Consider the following 19970-nt stretch of genomic DNA (forward strand, 5'->3'; position numbering starts at 1 on the left):
GGTATTTTTCACAATTTTCTGATGTTTTATAGAACAAAAGAAAATGTATTAATCATGAAAATAATTGTCATATTAATTGATTGAAAATAACCATTAGTTGCAGCCCTAAGGCACATTACTTCCTGTGTTGGCACTGAATGCTGGCAATGGTTGTGAACCTTGAGCTCCAGAATCAGCCAATGTGGACATAATTCCTAGGAGAGTGAGGTGAATTTGACCACTCTACACCAATTAACATAATTAATTATAACCTTATACCTAGTTGTAACCATCTGTAACAGTTCCTAAACATACTGTAACCACTAACCGTAAACGTCCTGACATTCTGTAATGCTTCATCTTCCTCATTATATTGAACCCACAAACAATCTACTTTTTAAACCAAATATAGGTTTTAGCTACATCTAAGTCCCCATCAGTCACGTGACCCTCATTATGTTTATCCTGTTTCCCACTGAGGCTGACAAACGCTATAACGTACAGTATACTGTAAACAAGTGAAAGCAATAAATATGACTCATGACTATGACTCCAGAGACTTCACAAACATGTGAGGTGTGAAGCTGAACATGTTCCCACAGTGATTCCGCACATTACATGTGATTGATAACACATGTGCAGGGGCCAGGGTGTCGGCAAGGCCGTGATGACATCGCGTCATCGCCTCATCATGACCAGCGCCCATTCTTTAATGATGTCACAGCAAAGATAGCCAATCCTGGATCAGCTCCAATGGGGATGGGGAGCCAATCAACAGCAGCTGGCTGTTTAAAAGGTCATGACCCCGCCCACCCAGATAGGCAAGTTCTAAGTTGAATCAGGCCAACTCGGTGAGCTAGGACACACACACACACACACATACACACACACACACACACACACACACACACACACACACACACACACACACACACACACACATAAACATATGCACTTTGAAAAGTCGCCCTTCATGTACAGATCAAGATGACAGTGTTTGGTATCAAAGCCAAGCTCATCGTTTGGTGCTAATTGTTTACATCTGCTGATCCTTTAAACACACTGCTTGATCTTCAGCTGATAAACAAATAATCACATAACGCTCTCTGATCCGGAGAAGATTCAAACAACTCACCCCGTAAATGGGGTTAAGCAGCTCACACACACAGAGTTCATGAAGAGGTAAAAACACAACCCACAGGAGATTTGAAAACACATATTCTGCTTAGAAATATAAAAATAACACACACACACACACAAGAAAAAACAAATAAAACGTAAACACAAAATGATTTTGTTTTGAATTAATGTGCGCACCTCTCTGTGCTTGTTCTTTGATAGCAGAGCGACTCAGTGTAGCTCAATGTAACTGAGAAGTTGCAGGTTTGATCTCTGAAAGAGCTATGTAAGAGTATCTCTCATTCTGAAGCAAGAGGCAGAGCCTTGCTTGGTCTAGGTTCTTGTCCAGTTAAGGCATCAGTGTGCAAGAGGTGAATGTATATGGTTTCTGTACCTTTGGCAGCCTCTCGGGATCCCCGGGGTGCCGAGGGATGACCTTCTGAAGCCTCTGGAAACCGTAGTCTATGGTTGGCTCATTCAGTGCTGCAGAAGACAATGAGAAACAGAAAAAGCGGTGATGAATAAAAAAGAGAATAAAAATAGTTGTTTTATTGTTTACTCTCATAACATTTTTGACAACTTGGGGGCAGCAGAAACAAAATGTAAACACAGCACTGAAATATTATCGCCTTTTAAGTTCATATGGCGAACTTGTTAACAAACAGTTGCCGACAGTTACAGAGCGGCATTATCATTCATTTAGAGCTGTGTTTATGTCCACCTGATAAATGTAAGCCCGATATTCACTCTCTTTTAGCTCTGTTTTGTTCTCCACCAACTCCTGAAAGAAATGTCTGGCTCTTTAGCTGTTAAATGCTGCCTTTTGTTCATCCATAAAGTTGCTAACTTTGTCTGTGTGCTGTTTGGTGCTGGGCAGGTAGGATTTTTAACCGAAAACAACTGCCTGTTGCGTCTGGAAATGACGCTGCTGAGAGCGGTGAGAGTGGACAAAAACAGTAAACCAAAACAATGAGGTGAAAGATGCAACAAAGCTAAATAAAGCTGAGAGGAGTTGCAGAGTCGGGCTACAATTCTCTGTGGGTTCGTCACTACGAGTGACACCTTTCACATGTCATGCAATCTATTTTTAATATAAAAATATACTGATTATAGCCACTTGAAGACATTTTCCACAATCCCAGTTGCTTTCTTGTCACAAGGATGTTGTGGCTTATTTGGCACTCCCTCCTTTTTACTTCAGTGAAAGAGAAACATGTATGGTAAGACTTTTCATCAGCCTTTTCTCTATTTCTACCATCTGCCGTTTCTAGAAACTTCTGCTTTGTTTTGCACCCTTAACCTCTTTTATGGTAAGGCAATCCTGCTGTGGTATCCCAATGGTATCATATATTATAAAATATAGTGAAAGTAGAGACTGACCAATGAACCTTGATAGGAAAAAAGAGAGCTGACTCGGCTGTGGCTTTCCAACCGGAAGGTCGGTGTTTCCCCCAGCCCACATGTCGAAGTGTCCTTGGGCAAGACACTGAACCCCAAATTGCTCCCGAGGGCTGTGCCTTCGGTGTGTGAGTGTGTGTGAATGATTAGTTAGTTACTTTGGACTGATGAGCAGTTAGCATCTGTGTATGAATGTGTGTGAATGAGGTGAATGTGATATGTAGTGTCTGAAGCGCTTTGAGCGGTTGGAAGACTAGAAAGGCGCTATACAAGTACAGTCCATTTACCATTTAGTCTCACTTCCTTCACTCTTAAGAAAAATCTAAAAATCAAAATCCTGTAGGATTTCACATGTAACTTAATGTCTGCGAACACAATTCAATGATGCAAAACAACACAAAGGTTAATGGTTATCGGCATGCATGTTTTGATGACATACTGTCAACCAAAGATACCGAGGGCTTCCTTTTCTTCACCCTCCTTCCTGCTTTGTTGATTTCAGATGGTTTATGCCTAAGTCAGCTATAGTGTTTTAAAGATTTAGTATTCTTGTTTCATTCACTTGGTAGCAGATTATGGGTGTAAAAATGTTACACGGTGCACAGCTTTAATGCTGTGAGTATTCAGACTGAACCTACACACATGATAAACATACACAGAATCAGAACATCTGTGCCAGTCAGCGGGGGGGTCTGAGTGGTGAGGAGAGAGGATGACATCCCATTTTGTGACATTTTGTTCCCAAGCACCACGCTGGTATAAAGTAGGTTTTTTGTAAAACTGGGTTGGAAAATAATGAACTTGCTCAGCATGAGCCGACAGAAGCCTGGAGGTTAGAGAGGCGGGCTTGTGAATGAAAGGTCGTCAGTTCAAAATCTGGCTGGGAAACTGCAACTGAGGAAAGCACATCTCTCAGCAACTACTGTGGAGATTTTCACTGGATTTTCTCCAGTGAAGTTGTTCTGGAAGGCGAAAATGTGTGAATTTTGTTTTTTTATTGGTTCTTTTAAATATAAACATATTCCATTTCACATTTACCAATTTATAATTCCCCCCCATGGTTGAGCCCTCATTTCTTCACATTACACATTATTCACATTATTCCAGCATTGTCCCAGTATTGATTACATTTCGCTTTAAAGCTTTAAAAAAACAGCAGTAATTTGAGAGGATTCCCATATGTCAAAATATAGAAAGAAAGCTTCAATTTCAGCATTAATCCAAAACATAATTCACACACTCACTGAAGTTGGTGGAGGAAGCCTCTCTATTGCCAGTTAGAGTCAGTTCATCCAAAATACAAAAAATATTTTTTCACTTACCTCTAGTGGTATCTACAGTAGGCATGCACATAGTTTAAATGTTGACGATTCGAATAATCAGTCAAGAAGCTTCATTTTGTCGGTCAAATCACTGCACTTTTTTGTTAGCTGTGTACACAGAGCGACACAGGATAATAGCACGGCAGGATAAAAGGGAGCCAGGCAGGAGAATCCTTCTGTCGTGCACTAGGATTTAAAATATGACCAGGAAGCACATGTTTTATTTCCCTGACTGTCTGGAAATCTGATGTTTTCACATCACAGATGATGAGAAAACACACTAAAACCTGAGACTTGCATGTAGGCTGTTGAAGGAGTTAGTGTGGTGCGGCTGCTCTGCAGATGCTCTTGAAGAAAAACGTCAGTAATAATAAGTACTGCTAAATAAATCGAATATTTGGTCTAAACTTGCGATTCAGACCCCTACTAAATACCATCAGAGGTAAAGTAGTATAATAATAGTTTGGGTGAAATGACCCTTTAAACAATTTCAAACTCAGACACTGCTGTTCTACTGGTGGGATCAGTGCAGCTCTTTGATGGAGCGCAGATGGTTTAATGCACCAGGGGTAGACATGGTGGAATAACCAATGGTGTCAAAAGCATCCATATGAAAATAACACTGCGGGTGTGAGCTAAAGAGTTTTAAAGACCGCTTAGTGTTGCAATTGCGTTCTTCTACAGTCTTTATCCAATCAATATGTCAATCAAGTCGGCCTCTGAAAGCTCTATCAGTCAGAATGATAGTTTAAAGTATTGTGTGTGTGTCTGCATGTGTGTTTCTGTGTTTATTTATCTGTACTGAACATGTGTCTTCACCCCACCGGTGAACCTCCTGTGCTAAAGTTCCTGCACGCGCGCGCGTGTGTGTGTGTGTGTATGTGTCTGTGATGTCCAAGTGTGCAGCTGGAGTGATATTTGGTACTTTCCACATCCAGCACTGATAAATTACTTGCAGCTGAATGTCTCATGAGTTGTTTGCTTGTTTCTTTAAGTGTGTGTGTGTGTATGTGTGTGTGCATGTGTTTTATATGTTTTATTATTATATCACACCCAAGTTTCTGGTTTCCGTTATGTCCTAAACCACTCAATTTGTTAGCAACATAACTTCATAAATTGTGAGCTGTAAAAACGCCATGAACAATACTTAGAAGAAACTTCTTTTTTTTTTTAATTCTGGACAATTGATTTATATATGATAATTACATCAACATGATTGGTCTGGAGGAGATAGGCCAAGGAGAACAGGAGAGAAAGTGAAGCAAGGGATAGATGGAAGTAAAAGAAAAGACTAAAAGACTAAAAGAATAAAGTTCAGGTAAGAGGAGAGAAGAGGTGAGGTGAGGGAAGGAGGAGAGGAGAAGAGAGCATGTGTTAAACCATCTAAAAAAAGAAAGGAGAAAAAAAAAGCTTAACTCAGTTATGGTTGAGAAAAACAAAACTACAAAACAGCTGCCTAACAGTCGGTGGGATATCAACTGTCAGAATTAACTGCCAGTGTCAGATCCACACACTGTACCTCTCTGGAGACATTTAAACAATGCCAGCTCTAATATAACACACACGCACACACACAAACACACAGACACAAACACACACACACACACACACACACACACACACACACACACACACACACACACACACACACACACACATATATGTGTTGTACATAACAGGATGACTTAGAGTGGTTTCGATGCCTTAGGCCTAAAGTGTCTCCAACCGACTCTTTATTAATAGAACAATATGTTCCTTAAATCATTGGATGGAGTGTGAATGTTTGTGTGTGTTCATGGGTTTGTGTAGGTCTCTGTGTATGTGTGTGTGTAGGCTAATGTACAGTGTGTGTGTGTGTGTGTGTGTGTGTGTGTGACTTTGAAGCCAAAAGGTCAGGTTTCTACACCGATTTCTTTGGTGGTTTCTTTCTGCACAGACACATAAATAGTATCAATGCAGCGAAAGATGTCCAAGTGATTACACATCGGCTGCAAAAGCCATCAGTAATACCAGCCATAGTGCATTCACCATAGAAACACTGGTCCCACTGACACCCACAAACACCAAATACACTTATCTCCAACCTTGCAGATGGGTTTCCCAGTGACCTGTTTTGAGATGTGTGCTCAGACGTTGCAGAAAACCGAAAACAGTATTGCAGATATGCTGAAAGGAGTTGAGGAGAAGTTGCGCAGTAAAGTGTGTGGATTGTAAAAAGGATTGGGTGGAAAATGTTCAGTTCCCCAAGAGGAAACATCCATTCCAGCACAGAGTATATGATTTATTAAGTAATTTATAAGCATGCATGCTCTGTTTTGTTTACACACTGGGTCAGTGCCCTCCAGCCTCCAGCTGTTTGACTTCTGCTGAGAAACTCCCAAAGAAAGTATCTACTCCCCCTATATCCCACCTAAATGACAGAAGGGTCCTGTTTCCCGATAACAATCAATCTTAGTTAAGAGTGTTTTCTAGGAGCATATCTGTGAATGTTCTTAATTTTTTTTTTTCCCAAAGCAGCTCTCAAGAGCGATTGCATGCTAGTAGTGGACGCTGTATCATCCCTCCTTTCCATACTGGCTGTGAAGTGATCCCTTTCTAAAGCAATTCAAACAGAAGTGATTGGGAAAAAAATCCACAGTCCTTGTTTTTTTTAGTTCATCTGAAGCTAATAGGAGGCTTCAACAGTCTGCGTTAGACAAATCAAGGGAGTATCTTCCAAAGTTATAGTCCTATAGTACAGAATTTGCTCTTTTCATTGACAGTGTTTCCTTGCTGAGCTGCAGGGAGAGAATTTTGTAGTAAAAAGTCAGTAACTTTGGAAGATACCCACTCAATTTGTCAAACTGATTGCTCAAACTTCATATGAGCTTCAGCTGAGCTTCAGAATGTATTTTGCAGATCTCTTTATGGCCAGTATGGAGAGAAAGAATGACCACAGCATCCAGTAACTCTTCCAAAGTACATACTGGCATGTGAATATTGTGTTAAGACAGACTTGAAAAAATGTGAACCTGTCCTTTAATGTCAGTTGTCCATGGTGCTCAAGAGAATGATGACTACACGTGGCGTGCCATATATTAAAAATACATACAATTGCGCAAATCAGTTAATTAAATTAATTTGTGTCTGTGTGTTAGTTTAGTGTTATTTTCTTTCTCATTTAAACATCATCACTGATTTTATATCACTTATCAGAGAGCATCAGTGGTCAAGAGAAAACTATTGACTCATGAACAAAAATGATTCATTAAGAAAATAAAAATTCTTGGGTCATGTTAAGGAACAATCATGGTCATGGTAAAAAGAAACCAACAGTGATGGTTAGTAGGAGACGCAATACTTCCACCACCTCAGACAGTCATTATTCACACGTCCCCAAGAGGTCTTAAACTTGACCATATGACCATATGACCAATGCTGTCATTTTTCTGGCGAGGACAGTCTCCGCTCTATTCTAATCTAAACTTTATTTAACCAGGAAATCCTAGTGGCGATCTCTTTTTCAAGAGTTTCCTGGCTAAGAGAGGCAGCAACAACAGTGAGTTACGAACTAACAACCTACAACAACTATGACACAAAATATGCCACAACATCAAAATGTCACTGGTTTAAATTTGGCCAGGGACCCTTGTTGCATGTCTTCCTCCATGGTCTGATGCAGATATAGTCTGCTTTTCCTAAAAGCTTGTCCTTAGATATGTTGTCATGACATTGACAAAACATCTATGGACACTTGAGCAGATGATCTGGTGACACTGAGACTTGAACCTATTTTATCTCGACTCATTCAGCTACCCTGCTTCCCATGACAGCACCTCCCTCTCTTCTGCTCTGTCTCCTTCCTCCTTCTTTCTTAACTACACCTTCTGCCACTTTCATCCATCCATTCCTCCATCACTCCTCCTACAGCCTCGCTCTTCCTCTCAGAGTCCAGAGCTGCCCGCGGATCAATACTCATAGAAGTTTCATGAGGACAGACCTTCCACTCCCATTTCACAATAAAATGTGAACAGAGGAGGGAGACAGAAGAAAGGAAGAGGGGGAAGTGGCAAAAGAGAAAAAAGCATGATAAAAAAAGGGAATGATATTGTTCTTGTAGAAGCTGTGTTATGCAATGGTGCTGTTTTTCTTTTGGCAGTGTTTAAACAAAAGAGTGCAAGGAAGAGAGAAAAAGGTGGGCAAGGGAGCAGGAAGGGAGGAAAAAAGGGTGAAGCTGGGTGGGTGAAAGGACAGAGAGAAGAAGAAGAAGAGGAGGAGGAGGAGAGGAGGTGTGGTGAGATTGATTATCTGGCCAGCCAGCAGTTCAATACCACTGAATTACTGCTTCATTCTTCCCCTTATGAGATGAGATCTCTTTCTCTCCAGCTCTTCTCTTCGGAGAGATCCCTCTGTGACTTTCTGCGTGTTTGTATGTGTGTATGTACATGTGTGTATCTGCATGTGTGTATCAGTATGTGTGTGATCCACTTATGAGTAGATCAATACTTTACAATCTCGTTTTAAAAGTCCACCTTTCTGTCTCACTTTTTTATGTCTCTCTTTCTTTTTTCTTTTGTCTCTCTCTCTCCCTCTATATTTCAATTCTCTTTTATTCTCTCTCTCTCTGTCTGCAAAATGAAAGTTAAATTGCTCGTAAAAGAGAGAAAAGTCTAAAATTGTGATGCTTTTTCAGTAAAAGTTTCTGCTCCACAGCTGAGCTATGGATTTTCTTATGCAGCTGCATTGACAATAAATCAGCTCTATATATGAGTGTGTGTATATATCCACGTTGTGTGTGAGAGAGCATGTATTGATTGTTACTTTGTACCACTGTGTGTTTATAGGAGTGTGTGATGTCGAGAATGTTAATTTTTTCCACCAGGCCAATGAAGCAGCCATACGGCACTATGTGTATGTGTGTGTGTATAGAGTGTGTGTGTGTGTATGTATGTGGTAGACCATCTGTTTACCAGACTACACAGCATCTTTCCCTCATATCTCTCTGATTCACAATTACTTTCAACTCCTGCCTCTGTTTGAAAGTGTGTGTGGTAAGTTGTGTAAGACATAACCCTATGCAAGTGTTGCTTTGTGTGTGTTTTTACGTTGTTGTTGCATATTTGCGTGTGTGCACTCGTGAGCACGTTTAATTGCTCGGTCCTTACACCCAGAAGCAACCACAGCTAAGGCTCTGAAAAACCACAACAGCCAATCAGCTTTCACTGCTGTGACCTTTCACCAGTGACTTCCAGAATGAAGCCAACCTTGAGGCGCGGTCAGGCAACCGCAGTAACGCATCGCATTGCCTGGGTCACATGTTGAAGCGATCAGCCAATCGCGAGGTCACGGTAGGTCATCTCCGCCCAATAGGAGAAGCAGTTAGACACCAGATGGACCAATTACCAGCCGGCTAGCCTCAGGGTCAGACCAAAGATGTTTTGACTGAAGAACATTGAAGGAGGCACACAGGCAGAGTACCTATGTCTGTACAAAGAAACTACCGACCAGGGACATTTAGACGACAAGTAACACAACTCACAAAGACAATTACTTAACGTCTCAGTGTTCCAAACTTTGTCAAGACATTTGAAACAAAAACAATATTTTAGGTCTGTTTTATTGCACTCACAATTGTTGCTTTTATTTCTTGTGCTAACTGTTGTCTTTTTTCACTGCACTTTGTACTGTGAAGTCCATTTCCTTGCATTTTAAATTGTTGAATGAGTGCCTATAGGTGGAGCTATTTTCTTTGTCTCGGCAGCCAGACTGCTCGACTACTTTTTTCTTCTTTTCTGTTGTTGTTGCATTTCATTGTATTCATTTATTTCTACATGTGACTTGTTGCATTTTCATGAAAAGCACATTGAGTTACGTTTAATAAAATATGCTACATTAATTAAAATTGCCTTGCCTTCATTCAGAACAAATGACTGAAGCTGAAGTTTGAAATGAAAAACTCATCACTTTCTTTAGCATTTTTCATTTTGAAGAGGAAATATTAAAGCTCTCATGAACTTGACGCCAACATTAAAACTGACAATTTATTCATTGTAACTTTTTTTCATCTTCATTGATCAGGTTTAAATCCTCATCTTTATCTTTGGTTAATTGGGTCATTAAATGCCTCGTACCCCAAAGAATTTATACAGCAGCTGTTTTTCTTCTTCTGTCTCTCTCTGTGAATGACGTCATCATCATGGTGTGATGGAGCCATGTTGAGCGGATCAATACCAGACATCACATCACCTCCATCCATTTCCACATATATGTGCGAACAAAATGAGAAAACACACATACACATGCTTTCTTCTTGTTTTCCTCCTCTACTGAATTTTGCAGGAAAACGCTCATTCACAGTCAACAATCCGGTCAGAAATCACACACACTTTTTCCAACATTGTGTGTGTTTGTGTGTGTCTGTTTAACGTGTGTGTGTTTGTGTGTGTTAGTAAACTGGGTGTTCTGGATGATTTCACTAATAGTTTCAGTATGGTGGGCTATAAAGAGCAGACTGTTTAATTGTAGCTGGTTTTAATGAGCCTCTGATTATGGCAACATTGTAACGAGTGTGGGTCGTTAATGTTGACTAATCTTCCGTCATTAGTTCAACACTGTCTGGCCTGAGAGTGAACTGCAACTCATAGACGCTATTCACACACATATGCAGACACAGTCACAAACACACACACGCGCGCACACACACACACACACACACACACACACACACAGAGGCAAAGGCTCTTACAAACACACATTTAGAAAAAAACACAAATTTAAACGTACCCTCTAGAAAATAGAAGAAAAATCACAACAATATACTTTAATCAAGAGCCTGCCTAAGTGTGTTTGCATGTGCGTGTATGTGTGTGTACAGTTGACCTACCTGTATATATGAACCTTCCTGGTGTGCCTTTGCAGAACTGTTTGGACTTGTAAGACAGAGTGACCTCAACGACCCCGGGGATGTGTCTGGGAGGCGTCTGCACCCGGATGGCATGCGGTGTGATCAGCTAGAGAAGGAAGGAAAGCGGGGGACCAAAAGTCAGTACCCAAAAACGCATCACCTGACCAGGGCAAAAAAATGTAGCCCTCTGCGTCAGGACAAAATCTCTACAATCACTGAAATAAGTTTTAAACAAGTTTTAGAGTTTCTTTGCCAACAGACACCCTGAGTCTTGGTTTTGTGTTGCTGGGTTAAGCTGTTTTCACCATGCATTAAAACACATCTGCAGCAAACAACTAAAGAACTGTTTTTTCCTTTAAATCTGATCCTGGATCTAGTTATCTTAATATGTTATTCTTTGAGCATGTTTTGCAAGAGTTTTCTTGCTGGAGCTCTGCTCTAAAGTTTATTTTAGTTTGTGGGCTGGAGATGTATTGCATTTGCACTTGTTAATGTGGGGAAAGGCATCTCTAACTGAGCTGTATTTACATTTGGATTTGATGCATTTTTGACTCCATCTGATCACAGGTCCTGAATCTGAATTTGATGTTGTACAGCAAACACAGTTTCCAATTTCTCATTTTAGCTGACATTTAAAAGGAGATACTCTTATATCAATTGTTGAATACATTTGATATTTTGTATATGGATATGTATTAATTTAAAATACTGTAAATAGACATAATATTATGATTTATGTTTTTTTTTGGTTTTGAATGTGTTACTGGACTTTTGACCTACAACAGCATCTTGTAATCTCAAGTGGAATGGACCAAATGTTTGACATGCTAAAAAAATAAAAATCAACAAGCTAGTTTAAATATAATCAGATTTCCCAGCATCCATGTTGATATCGGGTAAAAAGGAATCATTGTATTGAGCTGTATGTGACGAACACTAACTTTTTAGCATCACATTTTTATGGATGGTTTTCAAAAATAGTTTTACTATTTGGCATAGGGTTTCGCGAAAAATCTGTGGGTAGGAGGGAAAGCTGCAGACAAACAGAAGCTGGCAAACATGCAGTCACTTTCCACCGACAAATTTTTCAAACTGTGTTTTCTCGCTTCGGAATCAATAATCAGGTTGAGTGCAAATGAAACATTTGGTTGGCCAAAATCCATTAGAAGCCAGTCTGAGGAACGCCTGAGAACTGAGTCAGTTTGAACTGAACTGAACTGAGACTCTGTACACATGTTAGTGTGTGTAAGTGTGGCTCTCAACACTGTAAACAAACCCCTCAGCTCTTAACACACACATCCATGTATGCCAGCATGTACACACACACACACTCCGTGTTGTTGTTGGAAGGGAGCCATGGTCTCTCGGCGCACACGGTGAGTGGAGTCAGAAGACAAATAAACACTGTAGAGGAGTTGTGCTGGGGAAAAGTATGATAGTGAGTTCTGTATGTGTATGTGTGTGTGTGTGAGTGTGTGTTTTTGTGAGCATTAAGCCGATGGCTATCAAAATCTGCTGATTTGATCAGTATTCCAGAGAGAAAGAGACAGAGGGAGTGTGGGTGAGGAAGGTAGAGAGGGGCGGCGGTCGCTTGTTGGCGGGGACTCATTAGAGAGGCAAACCTCATTTAGACAAACATTAACACACACACAAACATTCACATGATCACACACAGTTAAGAGCCCGACCATGAGGAAAAGTATGTTTTCATATTGAATTACCTCCAACGGTCTGAGGGCAAACACACACCATTGAGGGGTTGAAACAACATCGAGACAGGATGATGATTGTTGGCAAACTGACCTCGCTCCAAACCAGCATGGTACCGAAGATGACTTGGAGACCATCGAAGAAGTTGTCCCCTATGATGATGACTGTAGCGCCCCCTGTAGTCCACCCCTCGCTGGGACTGATGGCTTTAATGCAGGGAGCTGAACCTGGAGGGAGGAGAGGAGGATTATAGTAGCCAAGAGAGAGAGAGAGGAATAAAAGGAGTTAAACAAATATTAGATTACTGGCATTTGAGATGCATCTGAACAAAACAACCTTGGAATAAAACCTACAGTATCGACATTCACTCTTTTTTATTTGACACGTCTTGGTTGTAGGAAAACATTTGTTTTCTTTAAAGACAAATCAGTCTCTAAACAGGGAGGGAAATCTGGCTTGAAGTCGTTGCATCTGCACCTCATATTTCTTCATCCTACACCCCTCTGCTTCTGGCTGTGGTCCAGATCAGCACACCACCCTTTTACACTGAATACACTGCTGACTCAAAGGCTGAGTCCTTTTGAATTGGTCCTTGAGTAGTGAGGTTTCTCCTTGGAGATTGTTCTACTGAGTGCAGTGAGAGAATAAACAAAGCAAGTAAGTGCTTCTCTTTTCTTTTCAAACCATCCTTTATTCAGTTTTTGAGGAGTTTTTAGACAATTGAATGTATATTGACATCCTGGCAAGAACATATAATCAGAATAACCGAATTTAACCTACATTTGACCAAAATTAAAACATCAGCTCCACTGTAACTCTATTTCCATGGACCATGAGATGCAGTTGAAAGCTCTGAAATCTTGATACTGAACCTTAGTGTTTAGTTCTGTTTAACACCCTGTTCCCAAAGAAGAACAAACATGCTCAAAAAAAAAATTTTTTTACAGGCCTTCTGAGACACAGATGAGCCGCTCAAGAAAAAGACCGACCATTTATTGTTGTTAAAATAGTTTTTTAACAAAGAATTTTTTTATTATTCTGTGAAAATAAAGACAATTTGTTCATGTTTTCTAATACTTTTATTCATTTTAAATGCAATGTGATACTCAACCATCATTTTGAGAACAATAGAACCTGTGCTGTTTATTTACTGTTTATAACAAAACCCGACTGATATAAGATTACTGCAGTAATCTAATGATATGACGTGGATAAAAACACACACAGAAGGTTCAGTATGCATAATAATACTTCAAACAGAATGGATACTAGTCAGCTTTATGTCACTTCAGTATTGTGTGAGTGTTGTGTGTATAAGCTCATATCCAATCCCATATCACAACAATAAGAGCTCGTCTGTCAAAAACCAACTGTCCTCAAAGTGTGTGTGTGCGATTATCAGTATTCATCTGAATTACAACATCTCAGTCTGAAAAAGAAGCATAATGATATTAGACCTAGCAACACACACACATACACACGCAGAGCATCACACCATGCATTTTGTGTGTGTGTGTGTGTATGTGTGTGTGTGTGTGTAGTGGGTTGGATTAGCCAGATGGAGGGGCAGGAATCACCTGATAGGATTAAACCATCAACCATCTGGTGGCCATGCTGCTTATGCTCACACACATTCACGCACAGACAGACAGACACACACACACACACACACACACACACACACACACACACACACACACACACACATAACACACTCTTGTGTTACCGTGTTCTAGGTAAGACGGCGTTCCCTCCACAGGGTCGAGCCTGCGGGCCCGTCGGCCATGTTTGGAGTTGTTGTGGACGAACATGTTGTCAGAGACTGACAGGACGTGTCCCTCCACGCTCACTGTAGTCGATACCACCACCTGGAGAGAAGAAGCAGGGGACGGGACGGGATGGGGGGGCAGACAGAGTGAGGGGGAGATAGATGGGAGGACGGGCAAAAAAAGAAGATGAGATAATAGAGGAGAGAGTTGAGTGAGAAAGGAGGAAGAAGGGGAGGAAAAGGGGTAGAGAGAAAGGGGGAAGCAAAAAGAAAAGAAAAAATCAAGAATTACAAAGTTGGGGGTCTAGAGATCTTCGCAAGGAGGAGTTAAAAGCTGTGAAAAGCACTTTAAATGTAACCCGTTATCGCTGCTATTACCATCACACTAAACACACTACGTCAAGTGTGTGTGTGTGTGTGTGTGTGTGTGTATGTGCGGTGTCTATCCTCTTCTGTTCAATAGTTCCTGATGGGTCCGGCCCTTAATTATCTCCCAGGGAAACAGAGCTGTCTTCTCTGGTTCCACTACAATAGAGCTGCACAATTAGAGGCACAGATACTGTCACACACTCGCTACCGTATGACTCTCTCTCTCTCTCTCTCTCTCTCTCTCCCTCTCTCTCTCTCTGTCCTATCTCTCTTGCTCTCTCTCACACACACACAGCACAGACGCAACAAAATACTCATATACATATCACACACACTCTCTCACACACACGTGCCATGGTAATAAATCCATCAATATCTTCTGGGCGGCCAGTATCTCCACTCACACTCAAGTGGTGTCTTAAGGTAGATAAGGAAATAATAAAGACTGCACTGCCTTAAATCTTATTCACAACTGCACAACATCCTGTCTTTCTTCCTTTCTTTCTGTCTCTCTAACACCCTCCTCTCTGTCTCCCTGCATTGTCTGTATATTTATGTTCTGACTAGTCAGGGTCAGAATCTCATGTTTCCTGTAAAGGCGCTGATAGCTTATTTACTTACACAAAAACTCACATGCGCGCATGCATGCACACACACACACGCAAACCTGTATTTATATGTGACAATAACCATAAAGTTATGTGTATTATCATTTATGTCCACAGAAGACACAGGGAAAGAAGAGAGAGAGAGAGAGAGAGAGAGAGAGAGAGAGAGAGAGAGAGAGAGAGAGAGAGAGAGAGAGAGAGAGAATGGCATAGAGACGGACATGCAAACATACACAGAAAAAGGAAGAATTAAATGACCAGAGTGTGGTGGTTTCTACCTGGAACCTCCTCATGTCTCGTGGGTTTCCTGCATTTTTTAGACAGTTCTGGTTGCACTTGAGGAAAAACTTGAGGAAGAATCTGTAGAGACAGAGAGAACAGGCAATATTTGAGGTTAACAGTTAAACAGTAGACTAGAGTATGTTTACAACATACAATACAGACAGAACCCCAAATGCAGATAGAGAAATTAATATTTCATACTGTTGGAAAGTCAAAATGAATTTCCTTGTGGATGTGTGGAACCTGTTTTTTTGTTCTTAAATCCACACCAACTGAGACTGCTTTGAAGCGCCACATAAAGGCGTTGGATGAACATACAAAAAGGCAAATAAAGCAGTACACTCCATCAAAACTGGTGAGCCAGTTTAAGTTTGAGAAAATCTTTTAGGTCTTTGTTCAACTTGACCTTCATCCTCAATGATTTATTAAGTTAGCAACATGGGAAGGCCTACTGCAACTGTATTTAGAATATGGCTTAAAAACCTAAAGTGTTTGTTAAGATTCAGAAACAATTTCAAAACCACTTTCAACATGTGAAAAGATTATAAAAACTTTCTTGTAGAGATGTTATCCTCATGGTAACCCTGACATCAAATCATTAAAAAAGAGGAACTATGTTGACATTGGGTGTTTGAAACGGTACCATATGTCATGAATCTATATTACAGAATAAATCAAACACACAGATGGCCATCAACAGCTAACAAACACATGCAGGTTGTGTTTTGGTGCGAGCCAGCTGGCCAGCCTGGCAGAAGCAACAAGGCACACTCACACAATAACACAGACACACACATGTTCATGTTTGCATGTACATTTGTTACATCTGTGTGTTACATCTCGATAAAAGCAACACCCATGCACAACCTCACATGAAAGACAATATTTCTTCTACATTGCACTCTGCATTTAAACCTTGCATTATGTGTTCGTACACAACACTGTTTTGTCTTTTTATATTTGCTTGAGTTTCCTATTATTGAGTAGAATTAGACAGAAACAATCACATCTGAATGTAAAAGGCATTCTGGAAAGCAAGCACACATAATTCAAATGTGACTGAAATCTGATACAACTCCACAAACTACAGCCCCAAAGAAAAGGATCATTAAATATAATCAGCAACAAAAATGTAACAAGTTAGTTCCACAAAAATTGCAGAGCTATTATATTTGGTTTCATCACTTTGTGTCCACACTCTGTATTTATCTTAATACAGTTAAACTGTGTGCTTAAATAATTTGGACTTTTCACAAGTCTGCATCACCTCCATTCCCTCATGGCAGAGCCTGGTGCTTTACTGTTCAAGAGATGACAGCCCTTTTACAGGACCACCGGAACAAAGCAGAGGTGTGCGCTTGTGTGTGTGTGTGTGTGTGTATGTGTGTGTGTGCGCGCGCAAACATGTACTCTGCATGTGAGTGTATGTGCGTGTGTGACGGTGCAGCACAGCCCAGTGGCAGGTCTGGGTGTAAAACTCTGCGTTAACGAGCTCAGGCTTCGTTAGAACACCAGCGCTGGGATTCTGCATGCCTAATTATCTTGACCCCTCACCCCCGGGTGACAGCCTATCACAGTGGAGGACAGCCACGGCGACCCCTGCTGACCTCCTACTGTCGAGTCCTTCTCACAACACTAGCATAGCGTTAACACAAACGCCTCAGCTAACCCTACGCTTTACATCTCTGTGTAAAGGAGGCGGTCAGGAGGCTCACACACTCCCCTGCTCATCTGCCTGAACTATGAAAAGACTAATGCAGCAGTGGAAGAAGTGTTCAGATCTTTTAGAAATACTCCACCAAAAGTAAAAAGTCCTACATTCAAAAATGTACCTTGAGTAAAAAAAATATATACTTAATTAGTATATATGCAATCTGAAAAACAGCTTTCAGAGTGTTAAATTTAAAGTATTTTATTGTTTTAGCTGGTTCAGGTGGTGCTATAAGTCAAACAGTAAGTAAAATGTAATTTGTTTCTGAAATGTACTGGAACAGAAGTATTCACACAATGATCCGATATGCTGGATGAATATTGGTGCTAATACTCACCTCATTATGTTACATAAAAATGATTGAAGTGAGTTCCAGACAGTGTGGTATACACATACATAAAAAGACCACAGTTTTTAGATCCGTAATTGGTGTCTGCAGATACACTGAGTTGAGGTATCAGAATCAGTATCAGAAGAGAAAAAGTTGGATCTGTGCACCATGTGGTTACACTTAATTTGGATAGTCCACCTAATGATAGTTTATAGAGTATTTGTAACATTTAAACCGCTTATTAGTTGAGATTTAACAATTCAACTGTTTCACAAATAACACTGTTTTCTAGGTTTGGTTAGGTTTAGGCACAAAAAACATCTTGGTTAGGGTATGTTCATGAATTGTCACATATACTCTATTGATAATCTGTTAAACATCTACAGACAAAGTGAAACTGTTAAAATGTTACAAATAAACTATCTGTAGGCAGACTGTCCAAATAAAGTGTTACCAAACATGCTGAATGGATTTCATACCTCATGAAACATTTGCAAAACCTTTGTTTTGAATGTTATTAAACCTGCATTGTTCACGTCAGCTTGTGGGCTTCTTCTACTTCTCTTTTACTGGCACATTACTGCCACCAACTGTTACTGCCCTCTACAGTCTGCAGAGAATTGTATCTTGTACTGTGAACACAAGATACAAATAATACTGGGACCTGTTCATCAAAACTTTTCTCTACACCGCTACTAGTGTTCAACAACTCCACAGGGTTCCTTTAAATGCAGTGCTTTGAGTAAATGCACTTCTTTACTTTCTACCTCTGCTCTGTGGTCACTGTAACCCTATTGCATCTAGAGGTGTATGAGAAAGGTTCTTGTCTCTAATGCTGCACCACTGAGAAAGATAGGGATGACTTAAAACCTCATCACCACAATCTCATCTTACCCATCAGTTTAACAGTATCAATTCCCCCCTCTCAGTGTATAATTTCAGTCTATCATTGGCTTATTTCATTGGTGATCTGATGATATTGCTTGTTATTTTTCATATTTCCATCTACTGCTCGATCTATTTCCTGTGAGAGCGTTTTCTCTCATTGATTTCCAGCAGAACATATCTGTATTCTACATTTTAATGCAGTATGTGTGCGTTCCTCTTCCCCCTTCACTTGACCCCATCTGGCCTAATCAACTCTGCCACAAAAAGGCCCTGCAGCTACACACACACACTCACACAAACACACACACACACACACACACACACACACACACACACACATACAGACACCTTGTGTGAATTGATTGGCTGGTCCAGTCTGTGGTTGTTAAGAGGCCTCCAATTAAACTGGGCAATTATAAGAGTCTGAATGACTGTGGGGGAGGGGAGCACTCTCCCCCTCTCTCCTCTATCTCACTCCCTCTCTCCGAGGCCGATCATTTTCAAGTGATAACAGCGCTGTTGACCTTTGCTACGCTGTGAGTACCACACTCAGAGAGCTGACCCAACACCAGTCCTGCATGTTGCAAATACACATAGATACTCTCACACACACACACACACACACACACACACACACACACACACACACACACACACACACACACTCCCTATCTGGACGTGTAAGAATGGTAGTTGGCGGAGAGTAAAAAATCAAGATGACTACAAGTACAAGATTATTACTTTCTTTTTACACCTTGTAATTTTTGGCAGTATAGATACAGACAGGAAACACAGGGAGAGGGAGAGAAAAGGGTATGACATAACATGCAACAAGGAAAGTTGCACTTATATGCGTCTTAACCAGTAGGCGTTCTGTGCTGTGTATTGATAAATCCATGTCGCTGTCCGTGGCACTGAAGTAGCAGACAGATTTGTAATTGCGACTTTTTCTCTGAGTCCTGCCCTTCTGTCAGTTTGGTCTTAGATCTATAATATTCTCTAAACTATATAGCTACAAGGGGGGCTCGCTAGTCACAGGTGAACAAAACGAACCGTCCCCCATAAATTTACGAATCGCCTACTGGTCTTAACCACTACTCCACCAGACGCCCCATGCTTGTCAATTTACATGGTGACTGCCAATCCTATCACAAGACAAGGTCGTCAATATTGGATGATTTTGCTAAACCTTGGATTGCGTTCAATTATGTCCAATGCCAACATTTTTAAATTTCTCACTTCCAATATCTGCGCATGGCAACTATGGTATGGATACCTTTAGGGAAAGGTTGCGGTTATGGGAAACTATGGCTAAACTGAGATATGGTGAGGGTGAGGCAAGAAAAACATGTGGTAAAGGTTAGGGAAACATGGTGGTAATGGTTGAAAAAAAGGCAAACGTTAATTGCAGGTCTGTGACATACTCTGGTCTCCTGCGACTGAACAGCACAATGCAACACACTTGAGCATAATTCAGATGGGAATGAGGTTTGTATATTCCCTTCTAGGAAATCTGAAAAAATCTCACTAGATTGGAATAGGAAGCCTTTTTAGTCCCCTGACCAAATAATCTGTCATATGTTTCTTTTTTGCACAATGACT

General features: G+C 40.6%; 1 protein-coding gene across 3 annotated transcripts in view; it reads right to left on the minus strand.

The window, feature by feature from the left end:
- LOC122888395 (transcription factor COE1-A-like) overlaps positions 1-19970 on the minus strand; it is a 94842-nt gene that overhangs the window by 17345 nt on the left and 57527 nt on the right. For all 3 annotated transcript variants that reach the window (XM_044222806.1, XM_044222807.1, XM_044222804.1), the window contains exons 7-11: positions 15435-15516; positions 14138-14279; positions 12505-12638; positions 10681-10807; positions 1493-1581 (exon numbers count right to left, since the gene is read on the minus strand). In XM_044222806.1, coding sequence (XP_044078741.1) covers positions 1493-1581; positions 10681-10807; positions 12505-12638; positions 14138-14279; positions 15435-15516 — 574 coding nt within the window. The remainder of the gene's footprint in view (positions 1-1492; positions 1582-10680; positions 10808-12504; positions 12639-14137; positions 14280-15434; positions 15517-19970) is intronic.

This window comes from Siniperca chuatsi, linkage group LG14, assembly GCF_020085105.1.
Source record: "Siniperca chuatsi isolate FFG_IHB_CAS linkage group LG14, ASM2008510v1, whole genome shotgun sequence".
Taxonomy (NCBI): Eukaryota; Metazoa; Chordata; class Actinopteri; order Centrarchiformes; family Sinipercidae; genus Siniperca; species Siniperca chuatsi.